A 22,959-nucleotide genomic window follows, 5' to 3' on the forward strand; every position below is an offset into this window, starting at 1 on the left:
GTCACTATCTCCATTTCTTCTCCATCTATTTGCCAGGAATTGAGGGCCGGATGCTATGATCTTCGTTTTCTTGATGTCGAGTTTCAAGACAAATTTTGCACTCTCCTCCTTCACCCGCATCAACAGGCTCTTTAGTTCCTCCTCACTTTCTGCCTGTAGAGTGGTATCATCTGCATATCTGAGGTTGTTGCTATTTCTCCCTGCAATCTTAATCCCAATTTGTGACTCATCTAACCCCGCCTTTCTCATGATGTGCTCTGCATACAAGTTAAATAGGCAAGGCGACAGTATACAGCCTTGCTGAACACCTTTCTCAATTTTGAACCAATCAGTGATTCCATGCCCAGTTCTCATTGTTACTTCTTGACCTGCATATAGGTTTCTATATATATGTGCTTTTACTCCGTTCTTGCCTTGCTACAGGGTTGAATTATTTATCCACTCCTCATCCCAAACTCATCTTGTCAAAGTTTATTTATTCATAACTTCTTAAGAGTCTAGTATTTGACAGACAGCATCATATGCCTCTCTCTCACGAACTCTAGGAAATCAATATTTTTTCACTTGATATTAAAGACTTAGGAAAGCAGGTGATCAACTGGAGAACTGTCAGATGATTAGTTTCTTAGTTAAACTGAAGGGAAGAAGGCTGGCTTCATGCTCTGTTTACAGATATACCAAACGAGAGGGGCACCAGAAAAGACAGAGGGATGAAAGAGACTACACATTAAAGCTCCAGCAGAGAAACTGCAGACATAACAATTAAGGGTTGGAATAGCCATGCTGGGGCTACAATTGACGCAATACATACTAGATGTCTATATTTAAAGATAAGGAAGAGACAAGCTATCTCTCGTTTCCCGTTCTGACTTATGGTTTCACCCATGAATTCTGTATACTAGGAAGTCTTAACAGAGGGAAGGGGAGTAGAAGTTGCTGTACACTGGATGGAAGTGCATTTAATTGATTTTTTTTCTTTCAGCTCCTAGAATCACAGAATCATAATTGGAAAGGACCTCTGGGGTCATCTAGTCCAACCCAGTGCACAGTGCAGGAACTCTCAACTACCTGCCCACCATAGTGACTCCAACTTCATGCCCCCCCTCCAAATCTTGGGAATGCAGCCTGCCCTGGAGAAAATTCACTTACCATCCCTTCCTGTCCACCCACTAACAATCTTCCTAACTTCATAAAATCAGCATTTCTGTTGACTTTCTAGCCTCTGCTTAAAAATTTCCAAACCCACCACCTCCTAAGGAAGCCTGTTCCACTGAGGAACCGCTCTGTCAGAAACTTTTTCCAGATGTTTAGCCAAATATTCTTTTGAATTAAATTCAACCCATTGGTTCTGGTCTAACCGAAAACAACTCTGCTCCATCTTCTATATGACAGTTCTTCAAGTATTTGAAGATGGTTATATCACCTCTTAGTTGTCTTCTCTTCAGGCTAAACAGACTAAGCTCCCTCAGTATTTCCTCATATGACTTGGTCTCCAAACCCCACACCATCTTTGTAGCCCTCCTCTGGACACACTCTAGTTTGTCTCCACTTGGGGTTCACTATTTCTTTATTTCTGGGGTTTTCCTCTAAGCACCTCTCATGCTTTCATGGAACTGGAAAGAGCAGAACATCAAAACTTGTACACGGAATCTTAAGTCATATTCCAGAAATGTCCATAATATCTATGAAAACTGGGCTTTTTATTGATTTGAAGTCCCATAATTGTGTACATATGATTTTATATGACTCACAATCAGGATCCTAAGAAAAGTGCACCCCTGCACTGCAACTTCAATCCAAAGATAAAAAGCAAAAGACAAAGTTAAATATGTATTTTAGGTATGCTAAGTGTTAAATTCTGACATCTTTCTGTAGTAGTTTGTTTTTTGTTGTACAAGAGTGGAATTAAACTCTTTTGTGAAGGAGTGTGCTGAAAAATTAAAGTGTATGTTTTTGGTCACTGAAAGACCTAATTCTGGAGGAGTTATCAAAACATGAGCTTGCTTTTTTTTTGAGGAATCTCTAAAGCTGTAGTCATGGAAATGTGCAATCTATGAGAATTTTAAGGGAAAAAGAAGTCACTTGGTGATTACATACAAGGGGGGGGGGCATGGACGTCCAGATGTTTTTGAAGTGAACAATGCAACAACAACAACAAGCCTTTAATAGCATGTTGTTGACTTCCCCAATGCAAGCTCCTCTCAGATTGACTGCTCATTCAGCAAGTAACATTCTGATTTGAAGAGTATTCAAGCAGAGAGTCTAAGATTTGATCATAACATACACTCTGACAGGATTGGTGATATTCCCTTAAAACATTAATATTTCTAAAAGAGCTGATTTTAGAGACAATGAGATGAAAGGACAACAGTAATATTCAGATTTCATCAATGGAGGGGCTCTTTCTATTAAAGTACCTGCGGGTAATTAAGTAGTGCATTATTTTTACCTTTGAACTCTTTTTTACTTAGCGGATCTACAATATATAGCATAGAGCTTTAGTTCTTAGATTACTTCAGAAAATGAGAGAGAAAAATTCTCTCCTGTTCAAATTTTTAAAAGTTAATACTAAGCAACTTGTGAATTTGAAAATGAATTAGTCTCGAGGATTTAGCTTCTTAAATAATACAATCTGAATGAGACCTTTTGAATTAGACCCAAGATAACAGAATCTTTTAAGGAAAAATGGTGATAGCATAACAGAATCCTCAAGGATAAGCACACAATGAACTTATCATTAACCTCTTTCTTATGATTATACAGCAAGCAAAGCATACAAGTATACAATATAAGCCTTACTTTTTTATTCGGAAAAAAGCAGATGCTCTGTTCGTAGGCAAATTTGGATTGTAAGGATCTGCATTCATTCCTTTTGTGTAGCACTCTATTGCAGCATCATAATTTCCTTGTTTAAAATACTTATTGCCCTGGTGTTTTTTTTTAAAAAAAGGAGACAACATGCAAATTAGACAGTGCAAGTAGAGTACTGCAAGTTATCACCTCTCTATGGTCACTCGGCCTGCTTCAGGAATAAAGAGGTTTCAGACAGGGAATGGTCTCCTCACTACCTACCACCAGAACTACTTTAATTGAAGTTGGGAGGAACTGAGCCTAACCTCATACATACATACATACAGTTACCATGTTCTTTTGTCTTCTAATGAGATTCAGTAGTAATCATAGCATTGAGTTTTGACATCTTATATGCAACTAGCCAAGACTAGTACAGCAAACCTGGTTTGTGCTGCAGAGAATAAGTTCTATTGGCATTAACAATCTGGGAGGCTTGAATATAGAAACACTGTTCCAAGTCTAGCCTGAGCAAGCAATTACATTAAAATATTTCTTAATTAAAAACAAATAAGCAGGTACTCACAATAACATAAGCATTTTTTTGTAAGCCTTCAAAAAACAAGTCTATTAAGTAGACTTCTGGGAAAATGGCGACCTGACGATAAGCATTTCTAAAAGCTCCAGGCCTTATCTCACTGTAAACATATTTAGGCCAAGGTGGAGTGAATTTATTCCTCCTCTAATCTCATGCCTCTCCACTACAGGGGAAATCCAACTGCTAGGTGAACCCGGGGAGGTGTGTGTCTAATTTATTCAGACTCCACTTGGGTTCTGGTAACAACAAAGTCAGAGCAGAGTAAGGCTGCTTTTGTTGGCAAAGGTTATGGCTTCCTTTCTCTCTTTTTGATACATTAGCATTTTTTTTGGCTCACTGCCTTAGAATTATAATTTATCTTGGGGGAAAAATCTATCATATCTCAGTATCATGGCTAGAAGAGTGATGGTGCCAAATAAACTATAAATCGCAGCTGTGATTCAAAGAACGGGGGCTTCCCTATACTATGGGATTTTATTTTTTACTGAGGTCCAGATGTTTTTGAAGTGAACACTTCCATTTACTTCCTTGAGGATGTGAAGAACAATCACATGTTCTTGGAGAGATCTGGATATCCACCTTGCAATTTTAGATAGGTGAGAGTGACTTCTGAAACTCAGACTTAGCTACCAACTTTTTCAAAATAAAAAACAACCACAGGGCACAGAGACAAGTTGCAATAATTCAGATCCAGCCCCTCCAGAAACAAAAAAAACTGATGATGAGAGCAGTTATCAGGAATTTGATGTCCTTCATTTTAAAACAAGGCAATAACCTTTTCTTTCTCCTTTAGGGCCTTTTCTGTGTCTATATGAATCCCGTCTTCTTCAGAATCTGACTCTGGAGATACTGAGTCATGGGTACTGTCTTCCTTATCCAGTTCTTCAAGGATTTTATCCTGAAATGAAGTACATTTAAGGACAGTTAGAAGAACTGTCAAATGAAGTAGAACAGATATTTTAAAAATTGTGTTAGTAGAAAATTGGTATTATCAGTTCTTGAAATTAAATTACAGAAAAAGAATCCTGTTTTCTAAAAAAAATTCTTATTGGCACAAGCACCTCTAGACTAGTGCTAGAATGCATAATCTTCTCATCCAATTTTCAGCTATTCCATTTCATTCTTATAAAGATTACCTAAGCAGTATCAGATTGTCAGAGCCAGCCTGGTGTAGTGGTTAAGCATGGTGGCTTCTAATATGGAGAGCTGAATTTGATTCCCAGACAGTTGGGTGTCCTTGAGCTAGTCACAATCCTGTCAGAGCTGTTCTCAGAGCAGTTCTGTACGAGCTCTCCCAGCCCCACCTACCTCACAGGGTACCTGTTGTGGAGAGAATCCTCTCCGCTACCTCGCCCGCCGGCGGGGGGCCTCTTCACTGCCCCTGGGTCTGGGAATGCCTGGTGATACCTTGCCCCCGGCGGGGGACCTCTTGGCCACCCCTGGGCCCGGGAACGTGGCATGAGGCGTTCCAGGGCCCAGGGGTGGATCTCTGCTGTCTCACCCGCCACTGGGGGTCCTCTCCACCGCCCCTGGTCTTGGGAATGCCACGCGCCATGTTGTAGATGCGGCCAAAGGTGTTCCTGGACTCAGGGGCGGCTCTCTGCTGCCCCTGGTCCCGGGGATGGCTTGCGCCGCCCCTGACCCAGGGGTAGCTGCTGCTTGCCACCAGGCCTGCCAGGTAAGCTGTGTGTGTGTGTGTGTGTGTGGGGTGCTCTCCTTCCCTTCCCCTTACCCCCTTTCAAAGCCCATTTTTCATAAATGGGCTTTGAAGCTAGTCTAACAAGAACCTTAATTCAATTTAAAGCAGACATACTTCATCCAAGAAGCCCCATCTTTTTTGTGAATTACACAACTATATATCCAAATGAAATTCAAAGCAAAGAATAATTCACACATATAGGTCACATTCATTGGCTTTGTAAAGTTATAAAAATAGTTTGAATGATGAATGTTTGATTTTTTAACAGGTAAAAAGTGTAAATATATCACTGAGTGCATATTAATATCATCAGTAGACATGAAATTAGTTTAGCATACCAAAAACCCAAAGTCCTTTACAGAATTAACATACGACACATGAATGGCTGTATATATATAATACAACTATCTAATCGGGACATTTCAATTTTTAAAATTGCTGATAACCGACTTCAATCAACAATTAGTTTTTACAAAGCAACTTCAGTCACATGTGATCACTTAAGCCCTGCTTTAGTGCAACCTTATTAAAGAATGCAACAATGCAAAATTTTATTTGCAAGTACCATATAAGGTTGAACATTGCATATCCAAACTTCACAAATTAGAATTGCTGTAATGTGGCTTAGTCTAATTCTTAAAAGATTAACTCACCACATCAAGTTTTCCCCATGCTTCATAATCATAAGATTTTATCTTGTTCTTTTTATTTTCTTCTGTGGTTTTCTTAGAGATGATCTTAACTTTCTTCTTCTTTTTCTTATAAGCTTCATTTCGAATTGGAGGTAAATCCTAAACAAAGAAAAATGTGGCATTTCACTTTCACACAACATTTAGTATTTTCGAGATATAAATTACTATTATTATTATTATTATTATATTTATACCCCGCCTCCCCCCGAAGGCTCGAGGCGGCTTACATAATCCCGTCCCCTAAAACCATAAAACGACAATAAAAACCGATAATTTGCAGTAATGGCAACAGTGATGGCGTAATCTACTCATTTGCTCTCAGCATCCTCAACTACGGAGGGGGGTGACGCTCTCTACCGCCAGTTTGTGAGGGGGGCTGATCTTCTTTCCGCCCGGCCTCAGTTATAAGCCTGGCGGAAGAGCTCCGTCTTACAGGCCCTGCAGAATGCTGGTAATTCCCGCAGGGCCCTCAGCTCTTCCGGGAGCTCATTCCACCGGGTTGGGGCCAGGACCAAAAAGGCCCTGGCCCTAGTCGAGGCCAGGCGGGCTTCCTTGGGGCCGGGAACGACCAGTAGGTTAGCCCCCGCAGAGCGTAAAGACCTGCGGGGGATATAGGGCAAAAGGCAGTCCCTCATATATGCTGGGCCTAGACCACGGATGGCCTTGAAGGTCAAAACCAAAACCTTGAACCTGATCCGGAAGGCGACCGGTAACCAATGCAGCTGCCTCAGAACTGGCTGGATGTGAGTTCTCCATGGTGTAGCTGTGAGGACTCTAGCAGCCGCATTTTGGACGAGTTGCAGTTTCCGGATCAAGCCCAGAGGCGTACCGGTGGCAACCCAGCCCATAGCTCCGTACCAGTTGAGCCAGAGGGTGCATAAAGATGTTAAATAATGTAGGAGAGAGCACCGAGCCCTGTGGGACCCCACAAGGGAGTCGGTAAGGGCCCGATGCTTCCTCTCCCACGGCTACCCTCTGTGTCCGGTTTTGGAGGAAGGAGCGTATCCAGCGTAAAGCTGTACCCCTTATCCCCGTACCGGCAAGGCGGCTCGCTAGCAGTTCGTGATCGACCACGTCAAACGCGGCCGACAGATCTAAAAGAACTAGCACAGCAGAGCCACCTCGGTCAAGCTGGCGACGGAGGTCATCCAACAAGGAGACCAACACAGTCTCCACCCCATGACCAGGGCGGAAGCCAGACTGGTATGGATCGAGTGCCGAAGTATCTTCCAGGAACGCTAGGAGCTGGTCCGCCGCAGCCCTTTCCACCACCTTACCCAGGAATGCTAAATGTGCTACTGGGCAGTAGCTTGCAGGGTCATGTGGGTCCAGGGATGGCTTCTTGAGGAGAGGGCACACCATCGCCTCCTTCAGCACCTCAGGAAACTCCCCTAACTGGAGAGAGCAGTTAACAATATCCCTGAGCTGCTCACTTATCCGTCCATCCCTCCCCTTAAGGAGCCAAGACGGACAGGGATCAAGGGGGCAGGTGGTTGCCCTCATCCTCCCCAGCAACCCGTCCACTTCGGATAAAGAGAGCAGCCTGAAGCCATCAAACGTTACCTCCAAAATACACTCCCCCTGAAGATATGAACTGCAAGAAGGGATTACCGAGCAGGATACCGGAAGTGCCAACTGATGTCAACTGACTGAGTAGTTTTTATGGTTTTACTCTGATTGTACTGGCTTCTGCTGTTGTTGTGTACATTTTGGAACAGATATGGTTTTAAGTGTTGGGAGTGGTTGTAGAAATCTAATAAATAAATGAATATATTTCATTTATAAAACTAGCCTGTCAATACAAAATCTGCACTGGCTAATGCAGTACTTGCAGTTTGCTATTAGTTGTTGCAGTATTTGCTCCAGATACAGATATGAGACTGCAATATTCATTCATTCATTCATTCATTCATTCATTCATTCATTCATTCATCCATCCATCCATCCATCCATCCATCCATCCATCCATCCATTCAATTTCTATACTGCACCCCCTTGGCCCAGCTGTCTCGGATTGGTTTACAATATAAATAACAAACAATGGCCTTAGGTTGGATCAAGACTAAATTTTCTAATGGCAGAATGGAACTTTCCTGCCTTCTCCCTTTCACTGATCTCCACAAAACACTACTCCTGGAGGAGAGGAGACCCTGCAGAATGACATGAGGGGCACATAAAGTGCCAATGTGGTCTGGATCCAGCCCATAATCATTAATGGATTCTGAACTACAAGGGCTGGAATCATACTTGAGAAACTGAGAGGTTCCCCTTTGGGGTAACAGAAGTGATTTAACACTAATATTTTCATTTACTTGACAGTCATCTTTGCCATTCTTCAAGAAAGTCAAGAGTGGCATAAATAACCCTACATTCATGTTATTGTCATAGCCCGCAAGGAAGGCTGAGCAAAGTGTAACTGACACAAGGTCCCTTAATTGCAGAACAGTGATTTCCAGGCTCCTGCAACCCTATATACACACTATCAGTTACTATATGTTACCAACACTATTGCTCAGACTGCCATCAAACAAAAGCACCACTGCCAGTGCACAATTGCCTTGAGCTTCCATATGGAGTTATTTACTTGTTCAATTTCTGTACTGCTCTTATAGCAAACCAGCTCATTTCTTGTACAAGAAATGAAAACCCAGTAGTTTCAACTTTGGATACAACACACAGGTAAACTGTAATGCTAAATACATTCTGCTGAAACTAAAACAGTTTTATAGTTTATTTACCTGATGCATTTACCTGATGAACTTTTTGGCCACTGAATTAAAGGTAGATTACAATCACTTTGAATAGTTTTATCAGTTCTATTTGAGATCAAACTAAGAGGTACACATTGTATTTTAACATTCACATATCTTAATACTACAGCAGGGCATTTACCTTTACTAGGGCTCCACTCTGCTTCCTTAAATCTGAATCCTTTTCTTTAATATCCTTTTCCCAGCTTTCTAAGTCTTTCACAAAATCTTGTAATTCTTCTGCATTCTGCCGTACTTGCAGCTGTAACTCTATTGCTTTATTTGGTGAAGTCATCTGGTTTCTTTGTGTTGGAGAAAATCAAGACTAGTAAGGGGAGAAGGAGGAATGGGAAGGAAAGAATGCATTGGGAAAATTGAATTACTCCATAGGACTTCATCCTTGAGTTAGTCAGAGGCTATGAAAATCTGTTCCCCCAAGAAAGCTACAGAACTTCAAGTAACCAAAAGGTTTAATCCAAATGCAACAGGAGTGCAATGACTTAACACAACCAAATGCAAAGTCTACAAACAGTAATTTTAAGTTCTTCTGGTGATATTGGCAGCACAAAAACTGTACAGGTGCTCAATCCTGTTCACTGCTTTACAAATATTTAGGGCCAAGTTAGATGACAACCATGTCCCCAAATATGCCATACAGATATGACAGCATTTTAGAGCATAGGATGGATAAAAATCAGTGTTTCTTTTTAAACTCAGATTTTTAAAAATTAAAAATTGTTTTTAATATTTAAATCAATTTTTAAACAGAATGCTTTATTGAGGAAAAATCTACTCCTCAAAGGTTATCAAAAACTATGAATTAGTTTTTAATTTTAATTGTAGCATGAGGCTGTATATTATGCAATATTTACGTTTTTGGTAAATGAATTCCATTAATCCATTCAGAGTTTTCTAGAAGATAAATTTCAGCAATTTTTTTTTACTAAGAAGATATGATCACTGATGCATGGCTTTGGAGTTATCAAAGCTGGGAATTTGTGTCTGCAGAAGTGACATGCCTCTTCTTCACAGCAAAATGTTTTAAAATAAATATACAGAGTTGATTCTGTATGCATAATTTGCAGAGGACCAATAAGACTGAGGTCTCTTAAGTGCCGAGTTTAAAGAAGTTGAATGAGCATTATTTGGGGCAGAATAGGTCTAGATGAGGAGGGAGGCCTTATCATCATCAATATAAATGTAACTGAAACTTTTTGAACAGAATACTCCAGAAGCACAGGGAAGTTAAGAGACCATGGCAACAGATTGCTGTAATACGACACTGTCGTAACGATCTTGCAATTACCACTTGGCCCGAGACAGAGAAAGAAGCGCTCCAGTGGCGCAGAGGGGACCGAGGCAGGAAAAGCAGCACGTGTGAGACCTACACACCCACCTTCCCAACTACGCAACTTGGACCCGCACTTGGCGATCTTTCAGAGAAGATCCTGTCAGAGGGGGTTTAGGAAAGCACGGGATAATGATATGACAATTCAGGGATGATGTCTGCGGCTCCGACTCCCCGACCCAGCTCAGAACGGACGACAACCGAGAGCCAACCTTCCTATACAGCCGGCCTCAGTGGTACTGCTGCGCTTTGGGTATTTCACACACGCGCCTTCCACGGACCCACCCGGCTACTGAGACGCTCCTTACAGCGGAGTGCAAGCACAATCGCTCCAGGCTAAGCCCATTAAAACCAATGGTCCCGGCCTGCCGCCCCTCTGCACAGAAGGGTTTCTAGGCTGCAAAGAGAACCGCGAAAGGCAGCGGAACCTGTGCGCGCTCGAGGAGAGACACCCTCCTCCCGCGCGACGACTTTCTCTGCCCGCCGGCCCCAAGGATGCTCCCAGGGCCGCCGGGACGAAGCCCCCCCCCCGTCCCGCTCCTGCCAGACGCCCCGGCGGCGCGCACCTCGACCCCCACCCGCCCCAGAGCCCCCAGGGCGCCCACCTCCTGTTCTCGAATCTACCTTTACGTTTGTGACTCTCTCCTGCCCGCATGCGCATTGTCGCCGCTCCGGCTATCGTGGTTACTGCCGCGACACCGCCGAGAAACGCCCCTCCCAATCCGGCTTGTGATTGGAGAAGCCGATGAGGCGGGAGCGAGAGGTTTTAGGCAGCTTTATGGTTACGGTAGCCGTCAAGGCACAAGTGGAGAGACCAAGCGTTTCTCCCTCCTTGTGCTTGAGTACGCCAGGTCGATGGCTTCTGAGAAGCCGCCGCCGCAGTCGGAAAACAGCAGCAGCAGCAGCATTGAGAAAGAGGATGATTTCGGGTATGGCCTGATCCAGGACCGGCGTCGCGGCGACAGCCTCTTCACCTTCAACCACAAGTGCCAGCTGATGCTGAAGATCGCCTTGGACACCAGTAAGCGCCACTCCGGGGAAGGAGGCGGGAGGGCGGGGCAGAGGCTCTCCTTCCCGGGCTGGGCTTGGCCAAGAGCGGAGGTGCTCCTACTCCCCACCCCCTCCACAGACACGCACACTCCCCGGGCAAGTGACAGCCCTGTGTCCCGCTTTCTTTCTTTATTAATTTTCTTCGATTTGTATATCGCTCTCCCATACCGCCCAGGGAGCGTGGTGGGATACACAGAACGTCATACATTAATAACAGTCACAGCATCATAACGGTAACAATTCTAACAATAAATATAAGTTTAACAGGTTACCATAATTCCTCTCTTTGGCCCTCGTTTTGACTTTCAGGAACTTTATGATTCAGGTCCTTTGCCAGAGAAGTTAACTCTCAAGAAGTGGGGAAGGGGACACATCTTGCTAATGTGCACATGCGTATACACTAGACATAGGGGTGGGAGAACTGCCTTCATTATGCAGCGGGAGGGTCACATTTTGGAGTATTTTCTTGCATCAAAATCCTCCCTGCAAATTGGAGATCATGGCAAACCAAGAGGAAGGTGGTAGAATCTATGTCCCCACTATGAGAACTTTCTGTTGGCAGGGAGGGTTTATAGTTTTCATGCAAAGGAATGTCCAAAACTGCATCTCTAGCCACCATTTTGAATTGGTGCAGATGGTCCATTCTGCCTCCTTGTCTTTGCGAGCTAGATCTGAGGTAACCCAAAGTGTCTGGATTTGCACTTCATACATTACTATTGTTGAGAACAGGTTGTAGACTTTGGGTCTCTTATCTCAAAAGAACAGGCTCCAGTTTGCCAGTGTGGGCCAGCCAATTGCAGAGTAAAGTACAGTCATTAGGTTAGAACTTTTAGCAATGTATCATTGGGTGGGGGAAGTAGTCGTGTGAGTAGTGATTCTTGGAAGTAGAACTGGGATTTTACAAACATCATCTGTAATTACATCTGTAAATTTGTGAAATATGGGAACATGAGCCTTTAATGCCAGGATCCTGGCCACAGATAGGTGAATCATTGTTTTCTTCCGAAGACGCTTTCTTACCTTACTTTCTTACTGCTGCTTTCTTACCTTACTTATTTTCATTGCCACCAAAGGTTCTCACCTTATAATTATGAGTTGGAACGAAAGAACAGAATGGCTTAGTTGCCTATGGTAGAATGATAGTGGTCAGTGCTTGGGGGTGTCTCTGAGGTAAAAGGGGATCCTTTACATTAAATAATATAGTGAACCTATTAAACATAAATAAGTATAATACTGTAAACATTTTTGTGTGTTTATTGTTAACTAGAGGTAAAGCTCATTTATAAAAATGAGGTAGGGGCAAGAAGAATGGTTGGTGGGTCGGCAAGGGACGCGCAGGGTGGGGCATGGGGTGGGGGTGCGAAGCAGTCGGACAGCGGCAGTGGTCTAGTCGGTTGGGCAGGCGGGGGGGTGGTAGCGGGCAGGTCCCTGGGGCGGCAAGGGCTGTTGGTGGGCTTAGGGAAAGTTGGTTTCCCTGCCTGTTGCGGTGTGGGGCAGCCTCCTCCCCGGTGGCCATCCGCGTCCTCGGCTGACTCACCGTCTGGAGGGCACAGGGTCGAGGATGGCTGCTTCGGAGGAGTGGAGAGTCGGCGGCGAGGTGTTCAGAAGATGGGCCAAGTACCCAATGGGACGGCATGCTTTGCACGCCTCCCAATTGGCCACTTGGCTCCGGAGTGCCACTCGGAGGAGCGAATCAGGAGCTGCTTTGCGGCTCCTGATTCGCTCCTCCAAGTTTTTATCCTGGACAGCGCCCGCCCACTCTCCTCCCACTTAGCCCTTAGCCTTTTATTTAATACCACTCTGCTGGAGCGGTTTACAGATGGTTCTAGAGAAGGTCTCAAAAAGTTGCTTCATAACTTGTGCAAGGCTTAATTATCCTGGCTAGCTACTTAAGCTAATAACTTAACAGATTCCTCTGACTGCACTTCACAGCACCTCACTCTCTCCTTTTCAGCTGTCTGCAATCCTGTCAACTGCTCCCTAGACCAGTGGTCCCCAACCTTTCTGAGGCTGGGGACCAGCAGGGCATCGGGCTGCGCCCACGTGGACCACCCCTGTGGGCGATGCGCAGCCCGGCCCTGATTCCCTCTCCCCGCCCTCCCGCAGTAAGAAGCTTCCCGGGCCGCAAGCTTGCGGTCTGGGAAGTTTTTTACTGCGAGGGGGGGGGCAGGGAGAGGGAGCCGCGGCCCGGCGCCATGGCCTTCGTGGCCCGGCAGCGGGCCGTGGCCCGCAGGTTGGGGACCACTGCCCTAGACTACAGCTAGTATCCAATCTTAATGCACTTCAATTACCTATCTACTGCCTCTACAGGCTTGCATTTTAATCTACAGAAACTTGCATATAAATGCACATCACCCCTCATTAAATTAAAACACCAAAATAAAACACACACAAATTAGTGAAAGCATCACAGACAGTTCTGAATGCAGTGTTTCTTTTTCAAATCAATAAATAATGTACCATATCAGTAAACGCTGTTATTTAATGTCCTGTTGCTTTATTTTCTGCACAAGAAGTTTGCTTAGGAATATGTATAATAGCATTGCTGTTTACTCTAGGTCCATATGCTAAACTGCTGCTTGATGCCATGAACAGTTCTGGCTGGTAAGTAAGGGTTAAAACAACACTATTTTATATATTTATTGTATTTATGTTTGTGATAAAATTGGGACTCATGCTTGTACTTAGCCTGTATCACAATACTTTTGTTTCTTAGCACTGTTTTCAAAGACCGACACTTTTCCTGTGAAGAGTGCGATGGGTGTGTTAGTGGTGGATTTGATTCTTCAACGTCACAGGTAGATATTGTATTAGCAAAGAAAAATTGTTGCATGATTTTGCATGATTTTTCTCTAAACTGATGAGTCTATGTCATTTCATTGAGAATGTAACAAAGTTACTAAATGTTTGAAAAGAGTATACACTTTATAAATGGATTTTTATTCATTTATATCCCACCTTTCTTCTCAGTAAAGACAAAAAGCAGCATATACTGTTTTCCACTTCTCCATTGTATCCTCATTATAACCCTGTGAGGTAGGTTAGGTTGAGAATATGTGACTGGTTCAGGGTTTTCCAGTATATTTCCATGGAGAAGTAGGAATTTGAACCCAAGTATCCCATATCCTAGTCCGACGCTCTAACTGCTCCATCAGAAGAGTAGTTAGAATGGGAATAATCTATCACAGGTCAGAGAAATACAATTCAAGTTAATAGCACAGTATTTTTGTCCTATACCAAATTAGCAGTGATAAAGTTTGTATTGGCAGCAACTCATAAGAAAACCCAGGCTGCAAGGAACACTAGCCATAGCAAGCTGGGCTTACATTCATTGCAGAAATCTTTTCTTCATGTTCTCCTTCGTGCTGATTTCTAGGCTGAATCTGCACTTACTTTGTTTATTCCATTGTGGATCCTGCTGAATCCAGATCAATTTGAACTCGGGTCTCCCCCCCCCCATTGAAACAGATAAGTGTTCTGCACATGGTTAGGGAAGCTCAGAAGGGGAGAGGGTAGCCAAGCACAGCAGGAACCTCTTTCTTTCTTTTCTTGAAGGGGGGGGAGAGGAGAGGATTGGAGACTGCAGAAGAGGGTGAAAAAATACAAGAGGAAAATCTCTACTGAGAGATGTTAGGGCTTCTGGAGCCCCTGCTGAGAGAAGTTAAGGCTTCCCCTTTAAGGCAAGCTTGCAACCTGGGAACAGGGATCTGAAGCTTGGTCAATCATGGCTTCTCTACCACCTCAGCAGCAAATTTGGAACAGGCAATGCTCTGCATGCTTTCTCACACTGATTTTTCAAATATTGAGGGTTATATCCATTCTAGGATATTACAGGGAAAAGGTAGGGTCACTCTGAATCAATCATGTTTGTTGCAGAGGGAAAATTTAAATTGGACAAAATCAAAATGGAAATCGCATTCAGTGGAGATGGCAGGGACTGAATTGACCTGGGATTGGAATAAAAGCTCCATGCAGATTCAGCCCAGGAGGGCCTGTAAAATGGAGCTTTTCCGTCAGGCATTTGTTTGAGGCCGGGCCAGGAAGATAGGCTTCTTCCCTACACAGGCCTATGGAGGGCTTTAAATGTATGTAAACTGCCATGAGTTGGCTGTGCTGGGAGTGGTGTTCAATAAATAGAAGAAGAGCTGGAGTCTCAAAGTGGCTTACAATCTCCTTCCCTTTCCTCTCCCCACATCAGACACCCTGTGAGGTAGGTGAGGCTGAGAGAGCCCTGATATTACTGCTCGGTCAGAACAGCTTTATCAGTGCTGTGGTGAGCCCAAGGTCACCCAGCTGGTTGCATATGGAGGAGTGTGGAGTCAAACCCAGCTCACCAGTTTAGAAGTCCGTGCTCCTAACAACTATACCAAGTATAAATAAATGTATATGTAAGAAGCATTGCAACAGTTTATTGTCTTGGGTGTGTTCAGTGTGGCCAGGGGACAGAAAAGCTGGAGTGCTTCAGTGAAAGGTTATTAGGCTGGCCTCTCCTTCTTTGGAGAGACAAAATTGTGGATTCAGTCCCTATTACCCGACATGCTGCTTTCTGAATGGGAAATGGGGAAGAGATGAGGAAATCTTATTTTCTTTCAGGCTGTAAAGTGACCTGACAGTCCTCCCTCTCCCTGTTCCCTCATGTGTCATGTAGAAAAACTGGTCTGTAAATGTTGGAATGTCATCCTACCTTTGCCTCTTCACATTTCAGTAAAAGGAAATGCATCTCTCCCTCACCAAGTGCTTGCATTACTTAGCTCCTAGGGGGAAGAGTGGAAACAGCTCTTTGCCCACCTGTGCTGGGCTTGATTAACTCAAGGAGAATGTTTAGTGGCTTGTGAGGTTCAAGGTAGTTTTAAGATTGATATTTTTAATGCCTGTTTTACTATTTTGCAGGTTCCCCTGTAGGTTTTTTGTTACCTTATTTTGTAAATCCAGTTAACATCTCAGGTGATGACTGTCCCCAAGCGTTTTCATTTAGTATGTGAAAGGGAAAAAGTTGAGACAGAATATATTGCTCAGGGCTGTAGAGCAAATAGATATAAAGTAAAGGTATCATCTACCTTACTTCTTTTTGTATTTGTGTTACAGATTGTTCTATGTGAAAACAACATTCGCCACCAATCGCACATGAACAGAGTAGTCACACATGAACTTATCCATGCCTTTGATCACTGCCGTGCACACGTGGACTGGTTCAACAACATTAAGCACTTAGCTTGCTCAGAGGTAAGTTAAAGCATTTAACATTGCTATAGATGTATACATGTAATACCTAATACATACATGTAATACCTAATGTATACATGTAATACCTAATACATGTAACACCTAATCTAAAAATTATTATCACTATAGTTCAGCTGAATGATTTCAGGAGCAATCGTAAACAGGTTTACTCAGATGGAAGTTCCATGAGATTTAATGGGGCCTGTTCCCTGTGTTCTTAGGACTTGATTTTCTTTGTTCCAGTCCAAAGACATTTTTTTATTCTGTTCTTGTAAATGGGAGCAATCTAGGGCTGTATTCAAACTATAAATAAAATTCAAGAAATTACCATCTTGAAAAGGGGGAGTTACAAAGCAGCAGAACATGAGGGTGCAAGCATATTTCAAAGCCACCAATCTTTTTGAGTTCCATAGTATTTTTGTTAACTGTGATAAACTTTTATAAAAGAGCTATTTTAAAGGGGAGTGGTTAGGGAATTAAAATACAGACAATAAATGATGTGAAATATTTAAGCCTAATTCAATTGATTGATATAGCATATAGTCCTGGAAGAAGTGAGCGGTGACACACAAAAGCTCATACCCTGCCACAAATTTTGTTAGTCTGAGGTGCTATGGGACTCTTGTTCTTTTCCAGGATATAGCCTCATCTGTGTAAATAAATAAAAGGTGGTGATGCATCATCCTGAAAATGGGGGTAGTGGGGAATATATTTGTCAGAAGGCTGAACGGTGCTTCCCCAAAGTTTAGATATACAGTTCTTTTTCTGTATTAAAATTTGAAGCACAGTGCTTAGTTGTGAGGGAGGGGGGGAAGCTGGAGCTGTCCTCACCACTACTATCCCCCACAGTCGGGTGGCCTGTTGGTGGTAGCTGTGTCAGCAAAAGGGGGGGGGGGAAGTGAGGATGAGATTCCACCTCATGAGTCTTGTAGAACTCTGCTTGTAGAATTTGAAGTCTAGTTCTGTTACCTAAAATACAGGCTCACTGTGGCATTAGACCAATTAGCTGCTCCTCCTGAGAAAATGGGACAAATAGAATCATGGGATGATACAGATAGTGTATTTGCGATTTAAATCTTTTCAATGGCATTTGGATTGCATATTTAGTGTATAAAACCATCAGGAAAAATCAACTACCTTGTAATGTTATCCTGGACCAAACTGAACCATTCTAAGCAAGATTCTTTTTTTTTTTTAATATAATTTTATTATTTATTATTATATAAAGCATTTACAGAAAGTAAAAGAGAAAAAGCGACCAGCTGATATGGTTTGCCATCCTCTTTTAACATACATATTCACATTCATTTAACATACATATCCCATCACATATTAATCCTAATCTAGAAGTTTTTACCATATTTCTTAACGAAATAATTGTTAATGCATATGAGAGTATAATCTGTTATAAGAGTATATTCCATTATCATCTTAGGTGATATAAAGTCCCCTTCATATATTGGCCCTGACCTAAGAGTTACTGCTGCTATCTTGTTAATACATATGAAGTATAGTTTATCATCCTCTTTTAGCATACATATTCAGTTCCCATCACATATTGATCCTGATCTAGAAGTTATTACCATCTTTCTTAGCAGAGTAATTGTTGATACATATGAGAGTATAATCTATTATAAGAATATATTCTATTATTGTCTTAGGTAACATAAAGACAGTTCCCTTCATATATTGGCCCTGACCTAAGAGTTACTGCTGCTGTCTTTCCCACAGGAAACCAAGAGAGTGCTCCACTGTTCATCACATTCTTCAGGTGGTCGCAGAAAATGAAATTGTATTCTTTTCCATGTCGCCTGATGGTTCCTGCATAGAGTATTTCTGGTTGCCTTTCTGTCAGGGCCAAAGAAGTCTCTTGCTTGATTCTTGTTTGCAGTCGCCTTTAAGTAGGCTCTGTATACTTTGTCAATCCGATCTCTTCCTCTAGTCGCACAGAGATATCTCCTGATAGCTTCCTGCGTGCTGTCGCCTTTGAATAGATTCTGTTTATTTTGTTGATCCAAATCACTTCCTGCTCTAAATAGACTTCCAGGTTTTTGGTGCTTTCCTTCCTTAAATCTGTTTTCCCAAGTTCTTCCAAGGTGCTTTTGATTTTAACATCCCCAGCTCTCTCCCCCTCCTGTTGATTAACTTCCGGACATTGAATTCTCGTTTGATGTATTGTTGGCTGAGTTGTGTTTTCATCAGCTGTTTTTTTCAAACCGTCGGTTTTGTCTAAAAGCTCTTTCTTAGTCTTTTGGATTTCCTTTTCCACCTTGTTGACTGCTTTCAGTATCTTTGAGTTCCCTTCGCATAACAAATGGAAAAGCTGTGCCTTAGTTAATTTTTCCATAGTTCTAGGCAGTCACAAACTATAAACAGAAAGTCTTGTGAAGTCTCGCGGGAGCTCGAGCGATCCAAAATTATCAGTTTGTCGATCTCCGTATCAAGTCAGCGTCCCCAACTGAACTCTCTCCAACAAATCTTTAAAGTCTCTCTTTTCTTTAAGCTCTCTCTTTGTTTGATTAATGAGAGTATTTAGCTGGGAGCCTCCCACTCAACGAAAGGATTCACTTGTACATTGGTTGAGGAGGGGGGGAAGAGCTTGTGGGGAAAAAAAGGAAAACCCAGAAAACTCACAGTCTTTACTGTTGCAGACTCCGGCTCCTGTCAGTCTAGTAAAAGATGATCTGGGAAGAATGTAGGGTCAGCTGGTTGTTTCAAGCTTAGAAAGTTATTTACGACAAGGGCGGCATCATGACCTTGAGCACATGCCACGGCGATCCGGAGAACTCAGTCTCCACGGATCTGTAGGACCCTCAGGATGCCGTTCCCGGTTCCTGGGGCGACCGGCGAGCAAGATCTCGTATCTGCTCAGGTCTGCCAGGTGCATTTGCTCCTGACCCTCAGCATGGCTTAAGAGCCCGACACAAGCCCGGCTAGTATGGCGCCATCTTCAGTCGAAAGTCCTCTCTAAGCAAGATTCTGATAGAAATTGATAGAGAGGAAAAAAAAATCAAACAAAATACAAACAAATATAACAAAAGACTTTTAATTAGGATTTTCAAGCGCAAATCAACTCACAATAAGGGTTCCATGGCATATACTGATTTTCTAACCACGGTTTGTAGGACCTTTAAAACTTGATCCTTAATATTTTTTCAAGTGGGTGGTTTAAAAAAAAATCCAAAGTATAGATTAGGACAGAAGAATAATAGTTCTACTTAGCTCACTATAAAATGTTAATAATTAAATAAAGAATCATAATGATATAATGAAATAATTCCTAATGTCTTACTCCTATGGAGTTTCAACCCTCCTTTACTTTCAACCACCTTTTCAAACTAAAATGGAGATCTTCCACCAGGTCTATGGTTGAGGCTGGGATTGGCGAGGAAGAACATTGCCCCCCCCTGGGGGTCTGAAGTATTCATCATTACCCTCCATCCACCAATGTCCTTGTTCGGGTAGGGGAGAGTACCGCCGTTGGGTATTTACCGCCATATTGGGTATTTACCACCGTGTTGGGTATTTTTATAGTCTTTTAGTGCGGGTTTTAATGGGGGATTTTAAGACTACTGTTACCCGCCACAAGCCTGTAGGGAGTGGTGGGAAAGAAATCGAATAATAACAATAACAACAACAACTTGGTACCACTGCTGAGGGGGATTGTTCATTTGATGGTATTAAAGATCTGTTTTGTGAAACAAAGTGGAATTGTTATTGTGCGATGTAAGGAAACAACTGGGTGACTGCTTGTGACCAGGTTGACACTGCTGAAGAGCAAGGAATTTAGTGCTCTGTTTAGGTGGGCACGTTCCCTGCAGAGGTGACACAGAAATGTTTCTATGTGGAATGTTACTAAATGTTCTTTTGTAAATAACCGGTCAGTTTCAATCATTTCCTGAATATCCAGCAGATAGATTTCTCTCTGTTCCTTCCCAAAATTCTGTAGCTTTAAGTTGTTATGATATGAGACAATTAAGGAAAATTAGAGGTTCATTGGTCCAGCCTATTGGTTATTGATTACTTGGCTAGAGATCACTTGATATAAGTAATTGCATTGGCAGATTTCTGATAACCTTTTCCTGTGCTGCTGGTTTTTTTGTTTTCTTTTTCTACCAGATTCGAGCAGCTAATCTCAGTGGGGACTGCTCACCCTTGAACGAAATGGCCCGATTTAAATTTGGTTTGAAGCAGCACCGTCAAGTAAGTTGCACCTGGCCCCTGAAAGACACAGGAGAGTTGTATTTGTATGTTGCTGTCCACTGTGCAGGACTGTCCCTGTGATTCTGAGGCTCAAATCCTCTGATGGAAGGGGGACTGCAGAGACAAAGCGGACCACTAAGACTGAGAGAAGATTGCTGTTTGCAGTGTTACTGTCTTGTCCTGTGGCTCTACCTCAGCTATTGTTTTGCTCTTCTCTCTTCTGCAACATCCTGGCTACTCTGTGTGTGTGAATGCACATTTATTTCTGAACATGAGCACCACAGTATGCAACTTATTCACATCCAACAAATAAATTTGGTACACACTCAGGCATGCTAGCATTGCAAAAAAAAAACTTCAGAGCAGAAGCTGAGTTGTCTTTCCTTGTTTATTCCCCCCATTTAACCACCATCTTCTGTGTCATGTAGAGCAGTGGTCCCCAACCTTTTTATCACCAGGGACCGGTCAATGCTTGATAATTTTGCTGAGGTCCGGGGGGGGGGGTAGTCTTTTACTGAGGCATTGTCACCGCTGCCTAAGCCCCTGCTCTACTTGCTTTCCCGCTGGTGCCCCTGACTTCCTGCTGCACACTGGGGGGCGCTGCCAGCAGCAGCTGCGCAGTGCCCCGCCGAGGGGGAGCCCCAGCCATGGTGGCCGCTGGAGAGCACCAAAGGTGAGCCGGCGGCAGAGTGGCAGGGCAGCCCCCAAGGCTGCAGCCAGGGAGGAGGACGAGGAGGAACTGCGGCCCGGAACCAACTGATCCACGAACCGGGACCGGTCCCCAGACCGGGGGTTGGGGACCACTGATGTAGAGAGTACTGTCCTATTCATCTTTTAATTGAAATAAGTATTAGAATACAAGAAAAGCTGTCTCTCTCAGCCCTTTCAGAAAGCCAAAGGGGCCCAGGTGTAGCAGCTCCCAGTTCTGCACTCAAGAAGATGTTTATCTTATGTAGTGTAACGGTTAGAGTGCTGGACTGGGATCTGAAAGGCCCAGGTTCAAATCCTGATTCTGCCATGGAAATTTGCTGGGTACCCTCAGGCCAGTCACACTCACAGCCTAACCTATTATTATTATTATTATTATTATTATTATTATTTCCTCTGAAGTCTCGAGGCAAGTTACAACAATTAATAAAACCCCAATAAAAAACCCTAAACAGATAAAATACATTACAATCAACCCCAGTTGGGAACAATATGTGGCAGTAAAAAATATCCTATTCTAAAACTGTCCCAAAATCCAATTCCAGAGGGGAAGGGTGAATACATGCGTAAGTGGGTAGAGAACTATACAAGTTACTTTAGGTGTCCATTGGGGTAAAAAGAAGAGTATGATGGAGATAAGTAAAATAATCATTAAGCAGTCTTAAGGAGCTGTTTTTAGACTGGAGAAACACAGATGTGATGGCTGGAATGGTAGATACTGTTGTTGGCTTGCCCTGAAAAGCTGCTTCTCAGGCAAGTGGGAAAATGGCTTGTTTCAGTGTGGTTCTAATCCATGTTCAGATAAATGCTAATGTTTCTCTTAGCTTTGAATCAGCAACTGGCTGTGCCAGGTCAGCTTTCTTTGAATTTGTGTCTTTGAGTGATTCAATATCTGAGGTTCATCGAATGGGAGCTCAGCTAGGTAAGATGAAATGTTAGAATAGGTTCCTTTTTGTTAAAGGCAGATTGCTTCCACCACAGTTGCATTGATTAAGGCAGCTGTTCTCCAAGGAGTGACTCATACCTTGTATATATCCACCATAAACAATTTGATACTGGTTGTCAAGCTGAGCATCTCGGTACATTCCCAAAGCTATATGGAAAATTGAAACTAGTCAATTTTGCTTCAGTGAGCAGTATCCTTCTGAGCAATCGTAGCAAACATGGCTTTTATAATCCTTTTGAAACATTCCTGTGCTTTGTAATTTTCGGCACTGACTATTGTAAACGCATCACAGTTTCATAGCTTGTTAATTGACCCTGTTTTTTCCTGTCTTCTCCCAGACCTGTGTACGAGACAGAGCTGTTCGCTCTATCTTGGCTGTTAGAAAGATCAACAAAGAGAGGGCCGAGAAAGCTGTGGATGAAGTCTTTGAGTCCTGTTTCAACGATCATGAACCATTTGGCAGAGTGCCTCATAGTAAACGGGATGCAAAATATGCACATAGAGATTTTCAAAACCGTCATCGATACTACGCAAATGTATAGACAGAACTGTCGATTTCTAGGTGTTAAACATTTGAGGACAATTTGCAGAAGATGAGTTGTACTGACATAGTGATGATAACCCAACTCCAAAAAGAGGGCGCTATCCTTGTTATTTCCTCTTCAGATCTGTGTTTAATTCTGCATAGGAATTGATTTCAGAAAAAAATTCAATGCATGCATGAAAATGCGTGCAGGCATTCTGCCAGGAATTAGTTTCTCATGTGTCTTCCTCAAATAAATACAAATTCATTAATTTTTCTATATACATCTATGTTTTCTTGTGATTAGTTTGTTAAGCAATGAATAGTTCAGGTTGCAAAATGCCAGAGGTGGATAGTGTGATAGAACACTGCATTGTAGGACAAATACCCATAGGGTATCTAATAAAGTACAAACAAGTGGCACTATGG

The 22,959-nt window shown here is 42.8% G+C and overlaps 2 protein-coding genes across 4 annotated transcripts in view; one reads left to right on the forward strand and one right to left on the reverse strand.

Moving 5' to 3' along the window:
- RPAP3 (RNA polymerase II associated protein 3) overlaps window positions 1–10,642 on the reverse strand; it is a 29,251-nt gene extending 18,609 nt beyond the window's left edge. The window contains exons 1-5 of one of the 3 annotated variants that reach the window (XM_077338654.1): window positions 10,502–10,642; window positions 8,672–8,854; window positions 5,741–5,878; window positions 4,164–4,286; window positions 2,800–2,927 (exon numbers count right to left, since the gene is read on the reverse strand). In XM_077338654.1, the coding sequence (XP_077194769.1) occupies window positions 2,800–2,927; window positions 4,164–4,286; window positions 5,741–5,878; window positions 8,672–8,824 (542 nt within the window). In that variant the 5' untranslated portion in view covers window positions 8,825–8,854; window positions 10,502–10,642. Of the gene's footprint in view, window positions 1–2,799; window positions 2,928–4,163; window positions 4,287–5,740; window positions 5,879–8,671; window positions 8,855–9,925; window positions 10,362–10,482 lie in introns of those variants that run through there. The other 2 variants (XM_077338655.1, XM_077338656.1) reach the window with 2 other exon arrangements.
- Window positions 10,643–10,670: 28 nt separating this feature from the next.
- Window positions 10,671–22,812, forward strand: ATP23 (ATP23 metallopeptidase and ATP synthase assembly factor homolog). The gene is made up of 6 exons (XM_077338657.1): window positions 10,671–10,898; window positions 13,486–13,531; window positions 13,644–13,725; window positions 16,013–16,150; window positions 20,270–20,353; window positions 22,346–22,812. The coding sequence occupies exons 1-6, from the start codon at window positions 10,733–10,735 to the stop codon at window positions 22,547–22,549; spliced, it is 720 nt and encodes a 239-aa protein (XP_077194772.1). The 5' UTR covers window positions 10,671–10,732; the 3' UTR covers window positions 22,550–22,812.
- Window positions 22,813–22,959: the final 147 nt, after the last annotated feature.

The sequence above is a fragment of the Paroedura picta genome, chromosome 5 (genome assembly GCF_049243985.1).
Source record: "Paroedura picta isolate Pp20150507F chromosome 5, Ppicta_v3.0, whole genome shotgun sequence".
Classification (NCBI taxonomy): domain Eukaryota; kingdom Metazoa; phylum Chordata; class Lepidosauria; order Squamata; family Gekkonidae; genus Paroedura; species Paroedura picta.